The sequence below is a fragment of the Orbicella faveolata genome, unplaced genomic scaffold (assembly GCF_042242905.1).
Source record: "Orbicella faveolata isolate gen_17 unplaced genomic scaffold, um_ofav_v1 contig_46, whole genome shotgun sequence".
NCBI classification, from domain to species: domain Eukaryota; kingdom Metazoa; phylum Cnidaria; class Anthozoa; order Scleractinia; family Merulinidae; genus Orbicella; species Orbicella faveolata.
Window position 1 is genome coordinate 28661056 of NW_028301576.1, and position 21443 is coordinate 28682498.

General features: G+C 38.6%; 2 protein-coding genes across 2 annotated transcripts; both read left to right on the forward strand.

The window, feature by feature from the left end:
- Positions 1-1106: 1106 nt before the first annotated feature.
- Positions 1107-5820, forward strand: LOC149099474 (uncharacterized). The gene is made up of 7 exons (XM_089276843.1): positions 1107-1791; positions 2510-2575; positions 2664-2729; positions 2826-2918; positions 4993-5091; positions 5472-5777; positions 5816-5820. The coding sequence occupies exons 1-7, from the start codon at positions 1215-1217 to the stop codon at positions 5818-5820; spliced, it is 1212 nt and encodes a 403-aa protein (XP_089132969.1). The 5' UTR covers positions 1107-1214.
- LOC149099475 (uncharacterized) lies at positions 5007-21378 on the forward strand. Its single transcript, XM_089278784.1, has 8 exons — positions 5007-5091; positions 5505-10442; positions 10936-14046; positions 14784-14897; positions 15288-15377; positions 15459-15581; positions 16164-16284; positions 17190-21378. Exon 2 carries the CDS (start codon positions 5831-5833, stop codon positions 10388-10390), a length of 4560 nt encoding a protein of 1519 aa, XP_089134910.1. The 5' UTR covers positions 5007-5091; positions 5505-5830; the 3' UTR covers positions 10391-10442; positions 10936-14046; positions 14784-14897; positions 15288-15377; positions 15459-15581; positions 16164-16284; positions 17190-21378.
- The last annotated feature ends 65 nt before the right edge of the window (positions 21379-21443 follow it).

Here is a 21443-nt window from a genome sequence, read left to right on the forward strand (position 1 = left end):
AATATTGCTGCAGACTCCGGAGCACCTAATGAAAGCGCAAATTAATTTAATCAGTCTTTGAGGAGACTTGTTCATATTGGCCAAGTAGTGCTGTTTATCTTCAATACTTTTCGTTGAAATGCTTCTCAGCCATCAATATCGTTTTGTGTTAATTTTGAATTGTTCTACTGTTAACAACAAAGGTAGCAGCAGAAAAAGAAATTGGTATTCGTGACTATCTGACAATTAAATTAGTTCTTATTCATTGGTAAAAATTTGTATTTTTAGTAAAACAACATTGTTTCTGTTCCGTTTCTTCATCACTACATCAGATATTTAACTTTCTTTCATTTATCTCCAAAAAAACAAGGACATCTTCCGTATGTTTTGGAGAAAACAAGGGTTTCATATTACATGCCTTAGCGAGGAAAACAAAAGTATCAAGTTACAAAGTTGGCGTGAAGAGCTAAATTGTCACGTTTGCTGCTTCAACGTATTATTGAATTTAAAATGAATGAAAATCAACGTAAACCACCAGTAGTAATTAATTTGTGCGTAGTTTTTAGACCTTGAATGAAAATACAACCTTGAAACATACACACTGCAAAGGGGAAAAGCCCTAGCAGACTACCAAGGTAGACACAAACCGGAAGTGAACCGAGCAGGGGTGAGTACTTATGGGACTACTGTGCCAGAGCTATCAATTGTGCTCTGCACTATCTGAGATTGTCTCACTAGTTTCTGCACCGTACCAATGATTTTGCACTTCTCTCTTGTTCAGGTTAGTACGAATCATTACTTTGGTGGAGTTTCTTCTTCTTGCATGCTTACATGTAAACCTCCTAAAAATAAACAGTCTTGACCCTTTTACTCCTCAAGAGAATTTTTAGCGGAGCTCCTGCGCGCCAAAGGTGCGCGAGCAGAGCCCCATTCCTTAGAAATTTTGGTAAACCCATCAAGCCGAGAAAGTTTGGTTATGACGTCACCGTACGAGCGAGCGAGCGAACGCCGTCCGTACAGACTCTGGGGGATGGGGAGGGGACTCTCAAGGTAACCCTAACAGGGGAACTCAAGAATGTACGTAAGTCACACTGCGCTTTTGGGGAGCCCGCGTCTTTTTGGCGGGAGATAGCACGGAAAATCGCATTATTACCATTTCAAAGCAAGAGTATTTTTAGCGAAACGAAGAGGAAAAGAGAAGTTTTTATTTTAAGAAAACGAAACTTTCTATTGTTATGTCAACAAACGATAGCGCAGTTGACATTACGTTTTCAAGGCGGGGTTTAACTGAGGCAGAACGTCAAAGAGAACGACAGAGAGCACGAATTAACAGGCAAATAAGTGGTGAAGGAGATCGCAAAAGAGAGCGGACGAGGGCTAGAGAGAGGAGGTGTAACAGATCTGAACAATGTCGTGAAGCAGAACGAGCGACGGTGAGAGAAAGGAGGAGAAATATAAGCGAGCAACGACGCGAAGCGGAACTTGCCAGGTATAGAGAATGGAGGCAAAATATAAGCGAGGAACGCCGCGAAGCAGACCGGGCCAGAAATAGGGAATGGAGGCAAAATATAAGCGAGGATCTCCGTGAGGCAAACCGAGCCAGGAATAGAGAATGGCGGCAAAATATAACTGAGGAACGTCGTGAAGCAAACCGAGCCAGGAATAGAGAATGGCGGCGAAATAGTACTGAGGAAAGACGTGAAGCAGAGCGAGCAAGGGCTAGACAAAACAGGGAAAAGAGAAGCAAGGAGCAACGCGAAAGAGAAATTGAAAGGCGAAGAGGACGACAGCAAGACAACATTCTAGCAGAAGGTGGGTAAAAGAAATTTGTAAGTGCAATGGTCAATCACTTCTCGAAAGCGAGTAACCTACAGAATCGTTCTGCAAAGTTGTTTACACGATTATCCGTTTTCCGTACGTGTAGCTTTGTTGTTAGATTTCCAGGTGACAGGTCTTAACAAATGTTTGCTACCACGTCACATCACCTGCGACTTGAGTTTTTTTTTTTCAGTGCCTGGAAATTAACAGCTTGACTTGGGCTTGAGTTTTCTCGGATTTTTAAGAAAGATGTTAAACACCTTTTCTCGTGACCGTGAATGCAACAAACATCATTTGTTTAGTCAGATAAATAAAATTTCATATTTAATTAAAGGAACTATCTCTGTACTTGGGGGAATAAATTATCTTTAAGTTACATGCATGCAGTATGTAAGATTTAAAATTTCGTCAAATGTTGTAAAAAAAAAAGGAGATTGCTTTACTCTCTTCATTCAGAGCTTGGATTCCCGATTCAGATTATCCTGTTTTATTGGACATTCTACAGCACTGTCTGTTAATTATTCTAATATTATGGAAAATGACGAAAATACTAAGTATCAAAGCAAACATACAATCATCTCGCTGTCAGGAGGACAACTTGGAGGACAGCTTATAGGACCTGATGATTATCACGACCTGGAAGACATACTTACAGTTTATACAGTGGCTGAGTACATTTTTTAACATTTTGTCTGGTTATAATATTTTACAGCCACAGAAGAACATGACAGTGAAGTCCTCCAGGTTGAGTGTGGCATGGAATGCTCTCAGCCAGCAGGTGAACAACATTGTTATGTGTTGTTGCAGTAGAGTGGTTACTTTTAAACATTCTTAACATTTTGTCTGGCCATTATATTTTGTTACAGCCAGAGAAGAACAGGAAAGAGAAGTCTTCCAGGTTCAATGTGGCATGGAATGCTCTCAGCCAGCAGGTAATCAACACTGTTGTGTGTAAATTGTTGCAGTACTGTGCACATGGTTACTTAACAATTTTTAACATTTTATCCGGTTGTAATTTATTGCTACAGCCACAGAAGAAGATGAAAGTGAAGTTCTCCAGGTTGAATGTGGCATAGAATGCTCTCAGCCAGCAGGTGTGGAACAACAGCAAAGTGATTCAGGTACACGAGGAATCATTGTGAATATCTATGTTTCTGATTTAGGTAGTACCATTTCCCTTCCATTTATGCAAACATTTTAAATTGACATTTATTGTTTGTTTTTTTTTGTTTTTGTTTTGTTTTTTGTTTTGTGTAGATAAATTAATGCGATGTTTGAGATACCCATTTTGTTTGATAAATGAGTCTCAGCTTGATATTTTCAAAACTCTGATGATGTCGACCCAGTAGAAAATGAGATACTTGTGACTCTCTCATCAAAAACATACTTTTACTATGCAGATCCATTACAATTAATGATCTGGATAAATTTTTTTAGTAATAACATATGCTCCTCCATTCAAAATATCCAAATCTTATCATTTCCTTTTCATTATTTTGTCATGCTTTTAATTTGACTGTCTTTCATTTTGTTCCTTTTGTCATAATTTTTCAGTATACCTGTATCCTGTTTTTATCCCGATTTCTGTTTACCACAAAGTATCTTGGTAAATTATATTCAATACTTGCTGCATCAAGTAATTATAGTGCAAGAAATATTATTTCTAAACATTAAATAGTGACTATCATGCCATCTGACAGGGTGCGAAAAAAAAAAACAAATCATGCGGAATTTTTGGGAGAAAGTGCGAAAAAATGTTTTGATAATGCGGAAAACGCACTGGATTATGCGGAAATATTTCAACAGTTAAGTCCAAACTACTGTGAAACGAAAAGCACTTCAAACTACAGTGAAACGAAAAGCACTTCAAAGTCTTACCCACAATTTAAGCTTTTTAATAGCATGCAGATGATTTTCGCCAACTTTGACGTATGTTTGATCTTTTAGTGGTATTTGATGACAGGTATTTCTTCATTTACGTTCGTTGGAACGTCCATAGCTTAGTAACCAGCCATTTTCCACCGAACTAGTCTACAGGCTTCTGCCTAAATTACGTTGGAACGCCTGGAGGTTGAGAATTGGTCATGAACGTCCCTGTTTTATTTTTAGGAGAAAAACTACTTCAAAATAATCAATATCTTAGGAATTTTTGCTCTTGGGGTTGTGAAGCAGCTGCTTCGTCGCTAATATGGAACAAGTTTTCTGTTTTATGAGGAAAAAAGCTCTGATTATGCGCAGGATGCGGATGTTAGCAAATTATGCAGCCTAGAATAACAACTGAGAAGTCCATTTGTTGACACTACATGAAGTACGTGAAGAAACTTCTGTCTGTTCAATACTGGCGCACATTTCGCCTTTTCTGATTCCTCACAAATGGATGTAAACATCAGGAATCGAGCCATAATTTTCCTCGGAAGGCGTCATTATAATTGGAAATACAAAGTGACTCTCTTCATTACAAAGTTGAAACAGAGAAGGAAAGTTGTCTGCATGATGGGTTTTCCAAGGTAAAATAAACTTCAAATTATATAAGTTTACAGTACGTAAAAACTTTTCTTTTTCTAGATAAAGTTATATTTAAGCGTAGTTCACTTACATTGTGCGCTTTTCAACAACCTATTCAAGCGACTTTTAGTGAATAATCTGTTGCAATGAGACTTGAAGATCGATAATATTGAAATTCGAAATCGTACCATTTCAATATACCAGAAGCCCATAAGCCCTGCAGTTCCTATGTACAGTCTACATCAGGCATAGTTTACATCAGTGCACTTGCACGGAACTTTTTTCAACCAAAAAGCAGTAGAGAATATCAGTTTTAATTCTGTGTATTTTTTGCAGTTTGTACAAGTTTTATGTAGTGGAGATTCTTGAAGGGAAAACTCCATTGAATTATCTGGTTATTTCCCACTTCATGGTTTTGATAATCTGCCTTTTGGTAGATCTGTTATACTTAATTACCAGTTTCAAATGCTATTTTTAAATTGACTTATTTAAGAATTTAAATATCCAGGTTGCAACCAGTCTTAGATACAAATGACCATTCTAAAGTGATGATAACCTACCCTTGGAAGCAGATCATAGCATTGTATAGCAATTTGTACCATAAGGAGAATAATATAGAGTTATAATTTAAAATTCAGCAAGGTGATCAACTAATGAAATATCTAAAACAAAATACAATTTGGTTTGCAGAATGTCACCAAGAGGAATGTCAAAATGTAAATTGTGCTGATGGAGGTAATGACACTGGAAATGTGAACCCTGTCTCAGATGCAGCACTGATTAATGCAGGTACATGTTAAATGGGCATAATTATTATAGAAGCAACACGTGTAAGTACATTATATCAGGCACTGTTTATTTTCTGTGAGAAAGAAATTCTTTCTTGTTGTTATTGATTGAAGCGGCAGCATAGAGGAAAATTCCTAGGAAAACAGCTCCTGCCATGCTAACAATCTCCCACTTTTGCTATTGCCATGTAATTAATTTTAATAAACCATGCAGGGTGTCTATTTCCTAGGGATTGCCTATAGAAAAATAAAAATTAGGCCAGGACAGCCAGATATCACAATTATTCTTTATCCTTTACTGGCTTAAAATTGGATGATACAGTACAAAAGGTTTTTACATCATTTTGTGATGTTCATAAAGACTAATCATTAATTTAACAGGAGAGGATTTTGAACGAGAAAATTCTGTTTCAGAAGATGGCCCGATTTTGGAAGCAAGTAACTCAGTGCATACAGTACATCACCCTGTTGCAGAAGTAATCAATAGCAGCCACTTCGAAAATAGTGCCCTAATTGCTAGAGCAAGAGCAGTAGGAGTGCTCTATGAGTTTGCACATCCTGGTGTGGATGAAACAGAGGATGATAGAAGAAAAAGAGGGCGGCGAAATCAAGGGAGAGTTACCGATGAAGAGAGAAGGCTGTGTGAAGTTGTCGGAGATCTACCACCACCTCCACCAGCAGGGTCAAGTCAGTTGGAGGATAATGCATACTTTGCAATACGAAAGTTTGAGGTGGAGCAGATGACATATATGTTCAGTTGTTGTGAAGTTTGCAATGAACGAAGATTGGAAGGCAAAGGTACAAGGAACATGTGTACTCGCTGCAGGAGAGATAAGAAGGTGCCAAAAGTTTGGTCAGAGGAAAACAACATGGATCCAATGTCTGTCCCCGAGGAACTGTCTGAAATGTCGGATGCTGAGCAAATGCTGATAGCTAGACTGGCACCCACTGTACATGTGCACATGTTAAAACATGGAGGTATTGCTTCTAGGGGCCACTGCATTGCTTTCCCTCAAGCGGTGCAAGAGCCAGCTACTATCCTGCCACGTCTGCCAGCGGAAGTGGACATCATACGTGTGAGAAGGCAAGGGAAAGATGACACTCATAAGGATTTCAGAGTTAGAAGACATCGGGTTGAAGGTGCTCTCCGTTGGCTGATGGACAATAATCCTGCCTATGCTGACATAGTCATTGATGAGGCTCGTCTGCAGAATTTACCAGCTGATGGTGAGTTGCCCAATTTGAGAACAGTCGAGTTTTCTGAAACAGCAAAACATATGGACGACCAAGGTCCTGCCCCACAGCAATTGGATGCAGGTGAAACAGATGGTAGCAATGACTTGACAGTCTCTGGAGTTATTCTCCCTGAGCAAGGAGTAAATGTGCAAGCACAGGTAGAAGCAGCCATAAATGAAGTTGTGTCTGAACCTCAGGAAGCTGAAACAGATGGGGCCCAACAAGGTAGAGAACAACCAGTGATCCCATGGCCAACCACTGACACAACCCCGGCATCTGAGTTTAACACTCCATATTTCTTCACAATGGCTTTCCCCTGCTTGTTCCCATATGCAAAAGGTGATTTTCATATCAATCGTCCAATAACATGTCCCACACTCCATGATTGGGCAGGGCACCTGCTGTGGTATCAGGATGGCAGGTTTGCTAGACACAAAGTATGGAAGTTTGTTGTTCACAACATGATCATGAGGAAGCGTGCCTTAGAGCAGAGCAGCTATTTTGTCGACCAACAACTAGGAGATCCCCAGTTAACAGTTGCGGACCTACAGGAGTGGCTAGCAAGGGGTGATACTTCATTCACAAACAAGCTGCTGTATTTTGGAGCAAATTTGCGTGGCACTGCTCAGTATTGGCATCAAAGGCGGAGAGAGCTGCGAGCGTTGGTTGAGTTCATGGTGAATGAGACCAAAGGATTGCCTTCTTTTTTTATGACTGGAAGTTGTGCTGAGTTTTACTTCCCTCTACTCAGAAGACTACTTGAAGAGTATATTTTGCAGACCACAGGGAAAGAAGTTAACCTTGCTGAAGATAGCAATGCCCGCTACAAGGCTGTGCAAGAGAATACCCATGTCGTGGTAAACTACTTTGATTTATGTACTCAGTCGTACCATGACAAGGTTCTAAAGCCTGTGTTTGGTGTCTCTGACTATTGGTACCGGTACGAATTTGCCAAGTCCCGAGGTCAAATCCACTGGCACCAACTCAGTTGGAGAGAGGACAGACAGCCACACCAGCTGCTGCACCAAACTCGTGAAGATGAGTGTGATGAAGATGAGTGTGCTGTCATACTTAGCCAGTGGGCTGATGAAAACCTAGGAATGACAGCATTACACCCAGCTGGTAGTGACGAGGAAGGAAAGCCACGAAAGGATCTCTGGCCTCTGCCTGAGGGTTCAGCTGATCCAATACGGAATGACAAAGATCCCCTGGTAAAGATGTTAATGGATATAGCTTCAACCCAAGATGCCATCCTGGAGGATCATTTGCTTCTGGTGAACCAAGTTGGTTTGCACAGTTGTTCAGATTACTGCCTGAGGACACCTTGTCATCCTGAGCAAGGATTGCAGCCTAATGAGAGGGTCTGCCGCATGGAATTTGGAAGTGAGTTTTGTCCAGGGAAGAAACTGCACAGTGAGCCAGAAATTGTTAGTGATCACAATGGAGCCCCACGCCTCGAGATGCCATGTGACCACCCACGTGTGATTCAGCATTCGTCTTATCAATTGCAGTCATGGAGAGCAAATGGGGATGTAAGCTTGATTCTGTCAAATTCTTCCCCTGACAATCCCAGCCCAGACGATATCATAGCCATAATTGACTATGTGTGTGGCTATGCATGCAAAGACAGTGAACCCACTGGTACTACTGCTGACCTCTTTGAGGACATGGTAAATGCTGTGGATACAACTGATGCTGGCCAAGTGACAGGGAAGTCAATATGCGCCAAGATGTTGATAAAGACAGTGGGAAGACGAGATATCAGTGGGCCCGAGGCATCATTTGAGCTAAGTGGATTGACACTTTGGCGTTGCAGCCGTCAGTTTACATATTTGTCAATGACAGGGTCCAGATGCCTTGAACGTGATGGTGACACTGCTACACGGAGCACTCCTTTGGATAAGTACCTTGCACGACCGCAGGAGCAGCATTGCTCGTGGTACCAATTTGCATCTAAGGGTGGCAAGGTTCCGGTTGTAAGTGGGGGTGCAACACATGCGACATGGCCATTAAATGAGGACTACTGTAGATCAATGCTCCTATTGCACTGGCCAAACTGGTTTGACATCCAAGAAGTAAAGGGAGATGCTGAATCCTGGATTGATCGTTTTAAGGACTTTGTCGGAACTAACTTGTGTCCAACATTTGTGAAAGCGCAAGTCTGTAAGGCACAGCATCAGGCAGAACATCCACAAGAACCAGTATTTGAAGACAATATGGACGATGATGCTGTTGAAGCTGAAGAACAACCAGACTGGGTTGATGTATATGCGGGCCAGAATCAGCGGTACGAGGGGGTAGAGAAGGACTTTGATTATGATGATGGTGGAGAGCAGTATGACTGGAGCAGTATTGCTATCAATCTTCCTGAGGGTAAAGACCCGAAGACGTGGCTTGGAGATACCATCAAGCAAGCCGAAGAAAACGAAACTGTCGGCCTTGAATTACCAGATGTGTCTCCATTGTCCTTAAATGACAATCAGAGAGCTCTAGTCATTCTAGTGTTGCACACACTCTACAAGTTTGTCGAGAATGAGCTTGATTATCGTCCTTTGCGACTTGTTGTCTCTGGAACTGCAGGAACAGGAAAGTCGTATGTCATCAAGTGCCTTCAGAGGCTAGTGCGGCTATTGTTTAGAAAGAATGATGCGGTACAAGTCATAACCCCAACTGGGAACTCTGCCTATCTTGTTCAAGGCAGTACTGCTCACAGCTTTTTAGGAATCCCAACTGGTGGGAGATCTTGTAACGAGCTAACTGTACCTTCTGGTCCTGTGCTAGAGAAAATTCAGAACAGGTGTCAAAATCTGAAAGTTCTGATTGGCGACGAGCGATCAATGTTTGGTCGCACCACACTGGGCTGGATGGAACAGCATGCACGATATGCAGTTAACAGAGGAGCCAGAGCAGAAGAGCTTTGGGGAGGCCTTCCTGTAGTAGTGCTCATGGGAGATGATGTACAGTTACCACCTGTGTGCGACACTCCAGTGTACATTGACCATAGCCGTAGTGCACCATCTAACCATGGTCGGCTGGTGTGGACAAGTTTTGACAGTGCTATTGAGCTGACTCAGATTGTGAGGCAAACTGAATCTGAAGAGCAGCTGAGAGATGTGCTCATGTCGATGAGAACATATACTACAACACCCCAGCAAGTGCGCTGGCTACAGAAATTTCAGTGGCATAATCTGCGCATAAGCCATGGTCCAGAACTTCTTTGTAGGATGGATGAGCAAGGCCTGTATGTCTTTCCCACACATCGTTTGGAATGGGAGCGGAATAAAGCTAAGCTGCTCGAGTGTAACCGAGAACCAGATCATCCAGTTGCAAGGATCAAGGCAGTCGATCATGGCAGGCATGCACAGAAGGCTGACAGCAATAAGGCAGGTGGTTTACTCCCACTACTGTATCTTTGCCGTGACAGCAGAGTCATGTTGACAGTTAACCTGAAGGCTGCATGGGGCTTGTTCAATGGAGCAGTGGGCACAGTAGTGGACATTGCCTACAGTGATGGTTCCAGACCAACTGATGATCCTGCACCATTACCTGATGTCGTCTTTGTACGGTTTCCAGGATATAAGGGTCCACCCTATATTGATGAAGATCCCAGACTTGTGCCAATTGTACCTGTAAGTCGGTGCACTGACTGTCCATGTCGGTGCAAGCGTCTCCAGGTTCCATTAAGACTCTCATGGGGAACTACAATCCACAAGTGCCAAGGCATGACTGTAGGCATAGGGGAGGCATTCAGGTATGTTGTGATTCACCCTGGAAAGCACACCTTTGAAGCTAAGAATCCAGGAGCTCTGTTTGTGGCATTGTCTAGAGCAAAATCAGCAGGTGGAGAAGGTGTGGATCCTGATTTTGCCTTTCATGAGGATGTCTTAATTAATGACGATAGATTCAAGCCTGTGGACACTCCCACTACCCGGGCCAGAGCAGTGGAAATGGAAAGACTGCATGTCTTAGCTGGGCAATGTCAGCGGCAAGAAATTTTAACACCAGCATATCAAGAGCAAACCTTTCTCAGACTGCTGGAGTGGGCTCAATCTCAAAGTCATTGAGGTAGTACTAAACTGCACTTCTAGTCCACTGCATTTTGAGCAAAATGCTGAGGTATGATTGTATTTGTACTTTATTAAGCATAACACTGGGTCAATGTTGCTTTATTTTATTGGCATGTGTAGCTGAAGGTCTGTGTGACCATGCAAAGCAATTTTATTAAGACGACTGTTATGCTGTAGTCAGCTTTTGTAGCTGGGGGCCTGAGTGGCCATGCATGACAATTAAGGATGGTCTCTCCTTTTGTCGCTGCACAATCACATGTACAGTATATGTTCTATGCCCATGATGCAGTAGTCATGCAAGAAGCTAAGCTGTACGTGTTACATTATTTTGTAAGCAACACTTTATTTCAATGATATGTAAATGTATACTTATAGATTTTGATTGAGTTTTAGCAACATGCTGTCCATGATAAAGACAGAAAGACCTATTGAGAGCATGTTTGTATGAAAACCGAGGGCAGACAAATTTCTTTACCAGAATGAGAAAAGAATTTGAAAATTGTTGGTCCTGATGATTGGAAACCCTGATTTCTTGGCTTCAGGTAGAACTGCCTTTGGATTTGACAGTGAGCAGATGGCTTAATGAACTATAAACAAATGCCAGCTCTGTGGAACATTGAGCAGATGGCAGAATGTCTAGTGGCAGATGCCAGCTCCCTTATGTGAGGTAATGTACTAGATCCATGGCAGCCACCAGAGTTACTAGCAGATGCCAGTGGCTATGTGCAGCTCAAGTTTCAGCCTCTGAAGTGCCTGCTGTCCTGAAGAAATTTGTCCTGAAAGATCGACTTAGAAGACCGCCATTTTGAAAGTGTCTTGGCAGTCAGGCCGTGTTTATGTGACATCATTTCGTCTGACTAAAAATTGGCGGGAAGGAGAAAAATCTGTAACTGACTTTGCATCCCTCACAAGGTCAGCAAAGTCTATTTTCAAGTGATTATCCAGTTCACTATCTTCAATACTATCATTGTGGAGTTTCTATCATGTTTGGCTCAAAATAATATGGCTCAAGAGCAGCCATAACCCAGAGTGGTGGTTAAAAGGCTCTTTGGAAGCCTTTTGGACAAAACCTCTTGGATGGAATGATGTCACGAAAAGGTGGCCTGGCTGCTGAGTACTGTTCAAAATGGCAGCGATGATGTTTGAATTTTGGGCCTTTTTGGACACCAATTTCACAAGTTAGGAAAGCCTGCAATTTAGAGGGTGAAAGTTCGGTGAGTGACTATACTTAATGCAAGGTTTTTATGAACATAGACAAAAAAATGTACATTTTTAGGAGTTACCTTCTCCTTTAACGAACTCTAAACAGATGCCAGCTCTGTAGAACATTGAGCAGATGGCAGAATGTCTAGTGGCAGATGCCAGCTCCCTTATGTGAGGTTGTAGCGGATCCATGGCAGCCACCACTGGTTGCTAGCAGATGCCAGTGCCTATTTGCAGCTCTGTTTTCAATCTTGAGCAAGTGGCAGCTAGCAGTAATGGCTCTGAAATGCTGGGTAATCCATACCATAAAATTGAGAAAATAACTAATTAAAATTCATAATTGTCTTTGTCAATCTCTTGTAATAAATTGTTGCCAAAACATACTTTATCATTGGAACAAACACCTATTTTTGCAACTTGCCATTTACAATTGTAGATTGTAATCAAGACTGTTCATTATCATAATCAATCACCATTGTCATTGTGTGGATGCAAGAACATGAATCCTTTAAATTGCTAATTGGCTACCGGTACACTTAAAATTTTCCAAGGGCATATTTTCTGAATTTTATGGTATGATGTGGAGATAATTTACCAGACAGCATGAGCCATTGCTATGCCAGCTCTGTCATTTTAGGTTGACATTGAGCAGATGGCTTAAGGACGGTGCCTACTCTTGCTTGCTTTTATCTGTTGAAGATTATACTGAAGTCCAACTATAGAAACATGCACACGTACCTGCAGATGGCTTGGTGCATGTGCAAGACTAGTGCATAAGAAGCAAATGTTTTTATTAGTTCTAGAGAGGTGATAGGATAAAAATTTAACAGGCACCGTAAAAGTTCTCAAAAATATGAATAACTTTAACAACCATATGGTTACCCCTACATTTTATGTTATGAAATGGAAGTGGCAAGCCTATTCAACAGAGGATTAGTTTCTAGTTGTGAAGAAAAGCTATTTAGACCGTATTTTAGCTGAACCAGAGGAAGGCTGTCACAGACGCTAAAAGCGCCGTTTCAACAATTTTGTTATTAATTAACAACAAACCAAAAATGGTTTTTATGTCAACATTCACCATGTAGTCATCAGATATTTATAACTGCATTTGCTTTTCTGCATGTAAAGGTGAATTTTTTCAGGAAAATGCTGATGTCAGCATTTTTGTTGAGATTGAAGTCTAATTATCTCTAAAAAGTGCATTGCTACCCCAATTTTTCTTTGTGGATTCAAATAGCCCTTGCAAAGATCTACTGTTTCTGCATAGTCCTAATCTGGCTCAAAAACTTTTGTATTTAGTAGGCACCGTCCTTAATGGACTCTAAACAGACACCAGCTCTGTAGAACATTGAGCAGATGGCAGAATGTCTAGTGGCAGATGCCAGCTCCCTTATGTGAGGTTGTAGCAGATCCATAGCAGCCACCACTGAGTTACTAGCAGATGCCAGTGCCTATGTGCAGCTCTGTTTTCAATCTTGAGCAAGTGGCAGCTAGCAGTAATGGCTCTGAAATGCTGGGTAATGCATACCATAAAATTCCAAAAATACATGTAACTTTCAATTGACAGTTTGTTATTTCATTTAGGATTTTAACTTTTAGGATTTAGGATTTTGGGTTTTAAAGGATTAGGATTTTAATTTTAAAGTATTGTAAAGTGCCATGGACAATTAGTGGAAAATGGCACTATATAAATGTATATTTATTTATTTATTTATTTATTTATTTATTTTTATTTTATTTATTTTCCTGTCCCTCACTTTCATCAATATTGTTCATTCTGTGAACTGAAATCTTTACAATTTTGCCAAGTTTTCAAAATTTAGATTTTACTTGATTTTCTTGTGCAAATTACCTTCATCGAAATGTAGAACCTCTGTCGTTGACTGTGATCTACTTAAATGCTGGATGGCTGAAGTAATTTTCTGAGTGTTTATTTTCTGAATTTCGTGGATTAATGTGGCAAGAATGTACCAGACAGCATGAGCCACTGGTATATTTCAACAATCATTTTAGTTTCCTAGTAGTACAGTCTGTTATTGAACTCTACAAGGCATTATATCAAAGTGACAGATGCAGCAAATGAAACAAGATGATAAAGTTTAATTTTTTAAGGTAAGTTGTTTTTACATACTTCCATTTTTTAAGCTGGTTTTAGTACAACTAAGCAAATGGAAAAATAGAAGAGAATTACAACAGCAAATTGTTTCATGTTTAAGTGTTAAGTTTGCATTTAATTACAAATAGATGATTGTATATTGTCATGAAATGGTAAATTGAAATCTTACATGAGTTTACAGTGTTAGAATTACTACATATTTTTGTGGTTGTACAATGTAGAGTATACTTTTGGAAACTATTATTTTTCTTTCATTTTTTGTGATGTACAGGTGATGAATTTGACTTGAAGGAAAAAAAATCTTCACAAATTGAGGGGATGGTTTACTTTCCTGGTGAGTAATAGTGCATGACTTATGACTAACTAAATAAGTGCTTAAATGTTTACATTATATCTTTGAAAATGAAAAGAAAGAAAAACAGTTATTCAGTCTGTCAAATTATATCTGTGGAACCTTCATAATTTCCAACCATTGATGTGGTCCATTGTATTACACATGCATGGCAATAGCGCTAAGCAGTGTTATTGAGTATGAATGGTATAGAGGGTTTTAAATGTTGTTTCTCTTTATATCACTGGCTGCAGAAGACAAAATTTACACATACATAACCTGATGTTTGGTGCTGAGTGACAAAGTTCATTTCTAGTCATCCGATTACAGATGAGGGGAAAAAGTACAGACAGTTGTAGGGCAAATGAACATTTTTTTCCCCAGAATACTCCCTGTCTGTGCATTTGTAACAGGTTAAATATACAATGTGAAGTGTGATCTTATGGTATGTAAAGTTATAAACATTAAAATCTGACCAACTTCTCTTTCGCTGAGACTAGTCACTATTTGCAGGATATGATTTTGTTTTTACTCCCTGTGAATTGAGATCCCAAAGGCAACTAGATCTTATGTGAACAGTCTTCAGACAAGTGAGAAAAATAAATGCCTTTGCAAAAACTTACAGTGAAAGTAAGAAAAATGTTAAGATTGATCAGTGTAAGATGACTTACATTGGACATCGTTTTAAAAAATATATATATGTGTAAAGGGTAATAGGTAACAACTATTTGCTTTTTCAGGACTAACAATGTTTATAAGAAGTGGGATTAGAAAAAACAAAATTAATCAGTGCCAGTTTATGGAGTGCATTAACTGATGTAGACAGTAAGGGAACTGTATGTACACATCATCAGGTAAGATACAATAATGTTTTTGTTAAAACCCAAACTTTTTATGCTATGAGCACTTCTTGCCATTGAATTTTTGTCTTCGTTTCATCACAAGAACTGGTCATGGTTTATTTTTGAAGGGAACTTCAAAGTCTGCCTATACTTAATAAATGTATGTACCAGCCATGTGTAGAGTGAATGTAAAGCAAATCTACATGCAAACACTGTTATTTCAGTTATTAGGAAAGGGGTGGATTCAATCTGTGGGAGGAATATGGACTGATGTAGGGGTTAAGGATTGAACTATGTTGGTTTTAGTTTAGGTATGTAGCCATGTAGAGAAGTGCATGTTAATCCCGAATAACCTGAAATTTTGGTGACTTGGAAAATATCTTTTCTTATTTCTCTCTCCAGCTTCTCAGTGGTGTGGAATCCTAAATCCTTGAATCTGATTAGCTAATTGAGCATGCTCCAGCAGTATGGATATTCTCATCCAGACCATGAGTATGGACCGCTGTGAAATTTCCAACTTTGGCAATTTTTCAAGCTTTTTGTTAACCTGTCTGTAACAAATTCCATTTTCAGTTGGCCAACAGTACTATAGTGATCTTCAAAAACAGATTGATAAGCTTGTCCAGTGTCAACATGTCAAATTTATGAACTGGACACATCACTGTCATTGACTGGATTACAAATTGGCATTACTAGGTAAGATATTTCCTAATGCATACATGTGTGTAATTTATAATATATCACACACTGTCTAGCTTGAGAAAAGACCCATGCCCCTCATGGCCTTTTTTTCTTTGAGAACTCCCTCCTCCTTTAGCTTGTTCCTTAAAATTTCTTAACACTGGCCACCAATGGGTATCAATATTTTCTGAACTGCATATTTAGATGTACATATACTAAGCAATAACATCTCAAACTAAACTAATATTGTCCTACAATTACCGCCAAAGAGCCCTGATATTTCTTTGGTTGGAACTCTCGATTATTGTAGTGCAATATTCCAGTTTCTTCTTTTAAGCAACTTTGGAAGTGCACAAGCAAATTGCCAAGTTCACAACAATTAATTTGGATTGCAAAGTAGAGCTTGTCACTGTGAAAGTCTGTTGAGTACTATTAACCCAGTATTTGACTAACTACTGGCAATTAATCACCTTAATTAACTAACAGTGAACTATACTGAAGTAGAGCTGGCGTGTATGTCATTGAAAGAAATTTTCATCAAGAAATCTGGGTGTGCAATTTATAATTATAACACATTTGTCTTTCTACGAATAATAGTGATATTCAAGTAATGGCTGCACTTCAATTACAAACATGTCCAGCACCAATGCATGAACAGCATACACAAGGACAGCCTGGATCAAAAAAAAGATTTTCTCTTGAAAGTAACTATTGCCAGGTAAGACATTTCTAAGGGGATATAAATTTTTAGATCATTGATTGCTAGATCACGTGTACTTAGAGGCATCTGCGGTGGAGTGTTGATCGACATCTTGATTGATACTATGCCAACACACAGTCAACACTTGATCAGTGTCTCAATCGACACTCGACAGTGAGTCGATAGTCGGCTGAGTGTCGACTGACTCATATGTATTGATTGATACTTGATGGCATGTCTGCAAAAATAATTAATTGACTCTGGACCAAAGTGTTGATTAAGTGTCAATCGAGTATCAACTGGGGTGTTGATCAAGGGTATCAATTGTCAAAGAGTTTAATGAGGGTATTGATTGAGGTGTTTATCAAGGGTTGATGGAGAGTCAATCAAGGTTATCAATCGAGAGCATCGATTGACACACTGTAGAATAATGTCTTTAGTACACATGATCCTGATCGCTTAGGCATGTATATTGTAAATATATTTAGGCATATCTATTGTAAATAACAGTCCCATGTGTATGTTCCATGTATAAACTGTTGTAAAAGAAAGACCATTGTTATATGACAGATAATTTAATGATTGAAAAGTTTTATAAACAGTACATTGGAACACAATTAATTATCCCCAATATAAAATGGAAAGGTACACCATATGCTTTTAGCCAGATGGGCATCCAGGCGTTCTGTTCTGTTCTGCACTTACAGAAGAAAATCGTTTTATTTTTCATGTTTTGCCTTATAAATTGTGCATTTGGGCAGGCCCTATATATAGCATATGTTGGACACCCACTTTTCAAATCCTGGCTAAAAGCCTGATTGTAAGTTTATTGAGTGTGGATGTGACACTTCAATTATTCAACCTTCTAATGCTTTGTTTGTTTGTTTGTTTGTTTGTTTGTTTTGTTTTTTTTTCATTTACAGACGACTTGAAACAATTACATTGCTGCACTGAGTTCATTGAACAATTACTGCCTCAGAAGTTGAGTTCTCACTCCCACCCGTGTGGAGTTAATATCATATTACAGCAACATTGTTACAGCTTAAATGTACAATTTGCATAATTAACACAAATGATTTAAGTTATTGATTAATCTTTATTTTTACAACTTTTGGTTTTGAATGATATCAATTATGGTTGGTTTTATAGCGTTTTTAAATGTGACTTGTTATATTATCACATGGAACAGAGAATAATAATTATTATATTATGACCATAGTACACAAAGGCTCAAGGTTAGTACATAATCTAAAAAGAGATAGTTGAGAGTCATTGTGACATTCTACATGTATATGGTCAGCCTTGCCACTCTCAACTTTGGATAAGGTTCATTCTTGCATTATTGTTGTGTAAATAGCAGAATATATAATTTATCTGCATTCTTTTGGTTATGCTATGACCTTAAAACCCCAAAGGTAGTGCCACTGCATTTGGTCGGGGGTACACGGTCCCTATTTTCCTAATAAGAGGTTTTGGGGTTTACGTGTCCAGCTGTGGTGCATGTAGCATATTGTATTGTTTATCCATTTTGCTGTAATTTTTAGTTATTGATGTGTCAACTTTAAAACATCTTGGCTTGGCTGACCAATGCACCTAGTAGTGAAAGCAAAATGCATGTACTTAATATAACTCACTTTGAGCGTACTGATTATTTTTCGGCATAATTTAAGAACAAAATTAATAACATGGGGTCACCCAGTAACAGCTACTGTAGTTCAAAATCTCAGTGGAGAAAAAAGAACACATCACTTAACTGAAATTCCATTATAAAATTATTTTGAAAGCCTGCATACTTGGAAGTATTCAGCAACAACATGTTCTTTTTACCGTTATGCCAGGGTGATTTTGTCATTGTGGATGTTGCAATTTTGAATGGATCTTACATCTCTGTATCCTGTTTTTAAGACTGTAAAGCTATCACACCTGTATGTTTACAGTGACCTTTGGGAAGTGTTGTAAGGTTATGTAGAATTCCAGTCATTTTTAAAAGATAGTATTAATAGCATAAAATTATACTATGAAAAGGAACTGAATTATTGATGGATGTATAGCATAAAGAGAAATACCAAGGCAAGATTATACCATAAAATACATATACAAATTCATGTCCACTCCAAAGTCAATTACAGACATTGTATAATTGTGGCTCTAACATAATAATTTTTTAAGAAAAAAACGGTAGGAAGAAATTTAGTACATGGTTTAAAGACACTGCATTTAGTAACTACATGGAAAACAATAATTTTTGGTGGAGAGTGATTCAAAGCATCTACAAAGCATCTACACTAAAGTATATCACTAATTTTATTCAAGACTGTAATTTCATGACCTAAAGGCAAGATCAAGATCTACCAACTGTTTAAGAGGAAGCTCAGGATATCAACAGAAATATGCATGTTTGCCACAATAACTTGACATCCCAATTGGTGAAACACTGATTTTAAACAGGGCATTCAGTACAGACTGAGGAAAATAAAAACAAAGCCACTATAAATGGAATGCAAACAGTTTTAAGACCTAAATGGAAGATCGGGTGTGTATAATTATTTCGACCAGGACAATTGGCATAAACTGAGGAGAAAAAAGGCAAAGCCACTAAATGGAATGCTAACAGTATTTTTAGACACTGCAAGACTGTTACTCTTAACTTCAGTTTGAAACTATATGACTGAAGTGTCATCATGTCCAAGATCATGATCGTGATGTTGCAGTGATACTATTTGAGAGAATTTTCCAAATGGGCCTAATACAGTAGTGGATGACATTGCTTAAGCAAAGAAAGGAGGACCTTCAGTGTCAAATGGTGATCGTGATTATACCATATGAGCAAGAAAGAAACAATATTAATACGTTCTCCAGACCTGCAGTTTAAACTTTGACAACCTTGCATGCAAGACAACTCTGAAGATTTGCGTTTGGTATGTCTCGTCCAATCACATGAAATGCTTGTATGTACATCAAATGAATGGTTCGTGATCCTTCTCAAATAGTACTCGACAATTAACAATACAAGATGCAATTCTGGTTCTCAGAGAATAAACAAATACATGTGCTGAACTTACTTGACACATATTGCTGATGAAAACTTCAAAAAAAGCAAATCACCCTTAATTTGTTAAATTAGAAAAAAAAAAAAATAGTAACAGTCAGAGAGATCAAGAGGTGGCATAAATACTTGGGGCCAGACTGTGTCAGTGTTCAAGTCCTAGGTTGAAGGATTTTTCTACCATGTAGGTCCCAACTTAGAAGTTCACTTAAATAGCCTAATTAAATATCTTAATTGCCTGTAAGGCTTTTTAGTCAAAGGGAAACAGCAACTCTCTCCACAGCATAATGTGCTACTATGTTATTGCAAACTTAACATGGAAATATAAGTTAAATATGAAATAAGGAAAGTGTCATTATGATTTACCAAATATACAAAAATAAAACATTTACAGGATAGCACAAAGAAAGTAACTATGCAATTTAACCCCTATTAAATGGCCACTCTTGGGGAAATGGATGGTGGCCGCTTGAAGAGGGCTGGCCACTCAATAGAGGTAAAAACAACAGAAAACCCCTCATCGGGACTTACTTTGTAGATTACAAGCCGCCTTATTGGGGTGGCCATCTAATAGGTGGCAGCTTAATAGAGATTTGACTGTATTATCATAATTATTACATTACAGTACTCTTGAGCTTGCACAATGTCTTTTCTGAAGACCTTTTAGATTACATGTAGAAAACATTTCAAAATTGATGCTTTGTTAAGAAAACTATGGAGGTGGACTTTAATATCAGGTTTGCAGATTTTTATCAACACCTGTTTAAATTCTACCTAATCATACCTCTCTTGTACGCGTTTTATACGTAATCTTACCTTTTTGGTATGCTTCGGGGCAAATCAGGCAAGTTTCATTGAGCCGTGGTTTGTATTTTGGCCAGACATAGTTGAGCCAAAATACTCATGGCGAGACCAAAATAACAAGCCTGATTTGCCACCGAAGGGTACCAAAAAGGTGCAATTAGGTATTTGCCATACCCAAATCTGGCCCTGAGTGATCATGCTATCATAGCCATATCAGGACAATATGCATGGCTTCTGATTGGCTAATTGCAAATCTGGGTATGGTAATGGGTAAAATTTTGCAACATTCACAGTGAAATAACAGGACCAAAAGCTATAGTCTTCCATCTATTGAGTCAAAATAAGTTTTAATAGGTTTTGTTTTCAAATGAGCCATCTCTAGCTGCAGTACAAAATTTGTGGCAACTTGCCAGCAAAAGTGTGGTAAGTAACTAAGTAAAAGTTATTCATCTCCACTCAGTAAAACACAAACAAGCAAAACTAGAGCAAGTTTCTAAGATAGGTGAATAACAAATCTCTTATTCAACTTTTAGTGTGTATGGTATCACCTTGCATTTATCAGTCATCATTTGTATTTTTACTCACAGAACAGGCTACCAAAACATTGATAAAGCTATGTACTAAGGTACCTGTTAATGAAACAAAATGTGGTTTTTCAGTAGCTGTTACTCTGCGGACTCCATGAAAAAATCAAGAATGTCTCTCAAAACGAAAATGTGAAAGGGAAGCCATTAATGTACCTCTTTTTGTGTAACATAATAGGTTGGTAGATAATATAAGTAATAAAGCTACAATACATGTAACTTTCCTTTTTTGCTGTTATACACAAGCAGAAAACTGTTGCTTTATGATTTCATTGCCTCACAAGATTAAGTTTGACTCAAGAAAATTCAGGTACATAGTTACAGATTGCCTAAAGGGTGGCCCGAAAATTGGTTTTCTTTGCACCCTACTTATACCTAATTTGGAGGAAAATATGTGAAGTGCTAACTGTTTACAAAAGTTTCAAACGTTACACAAGTGTATTTAACAAATGGAATGTGCTGTAGCAGTCTAATCTTATCGACAATGATGTGCATCATAACAGTGGTCAAAATGTTGTGCTAAAAACTATTTTTACATTTTTTTTTTTTGGAAGATGTGGAAGAGATTTGGAACTCTAGAGTATATTATTGTTTTACCACTGTATTTCAATCTGTACACAATTCTTTCATGTGGGAGTCCCATTGTCAACTAATAAAGGATATGCTTGCAATGGTTAATTACAATGTGTTGTCTTTCTGATTAAGGAGGTAGCAAAGAATGCGAAATGTTGCCAAAATGCATA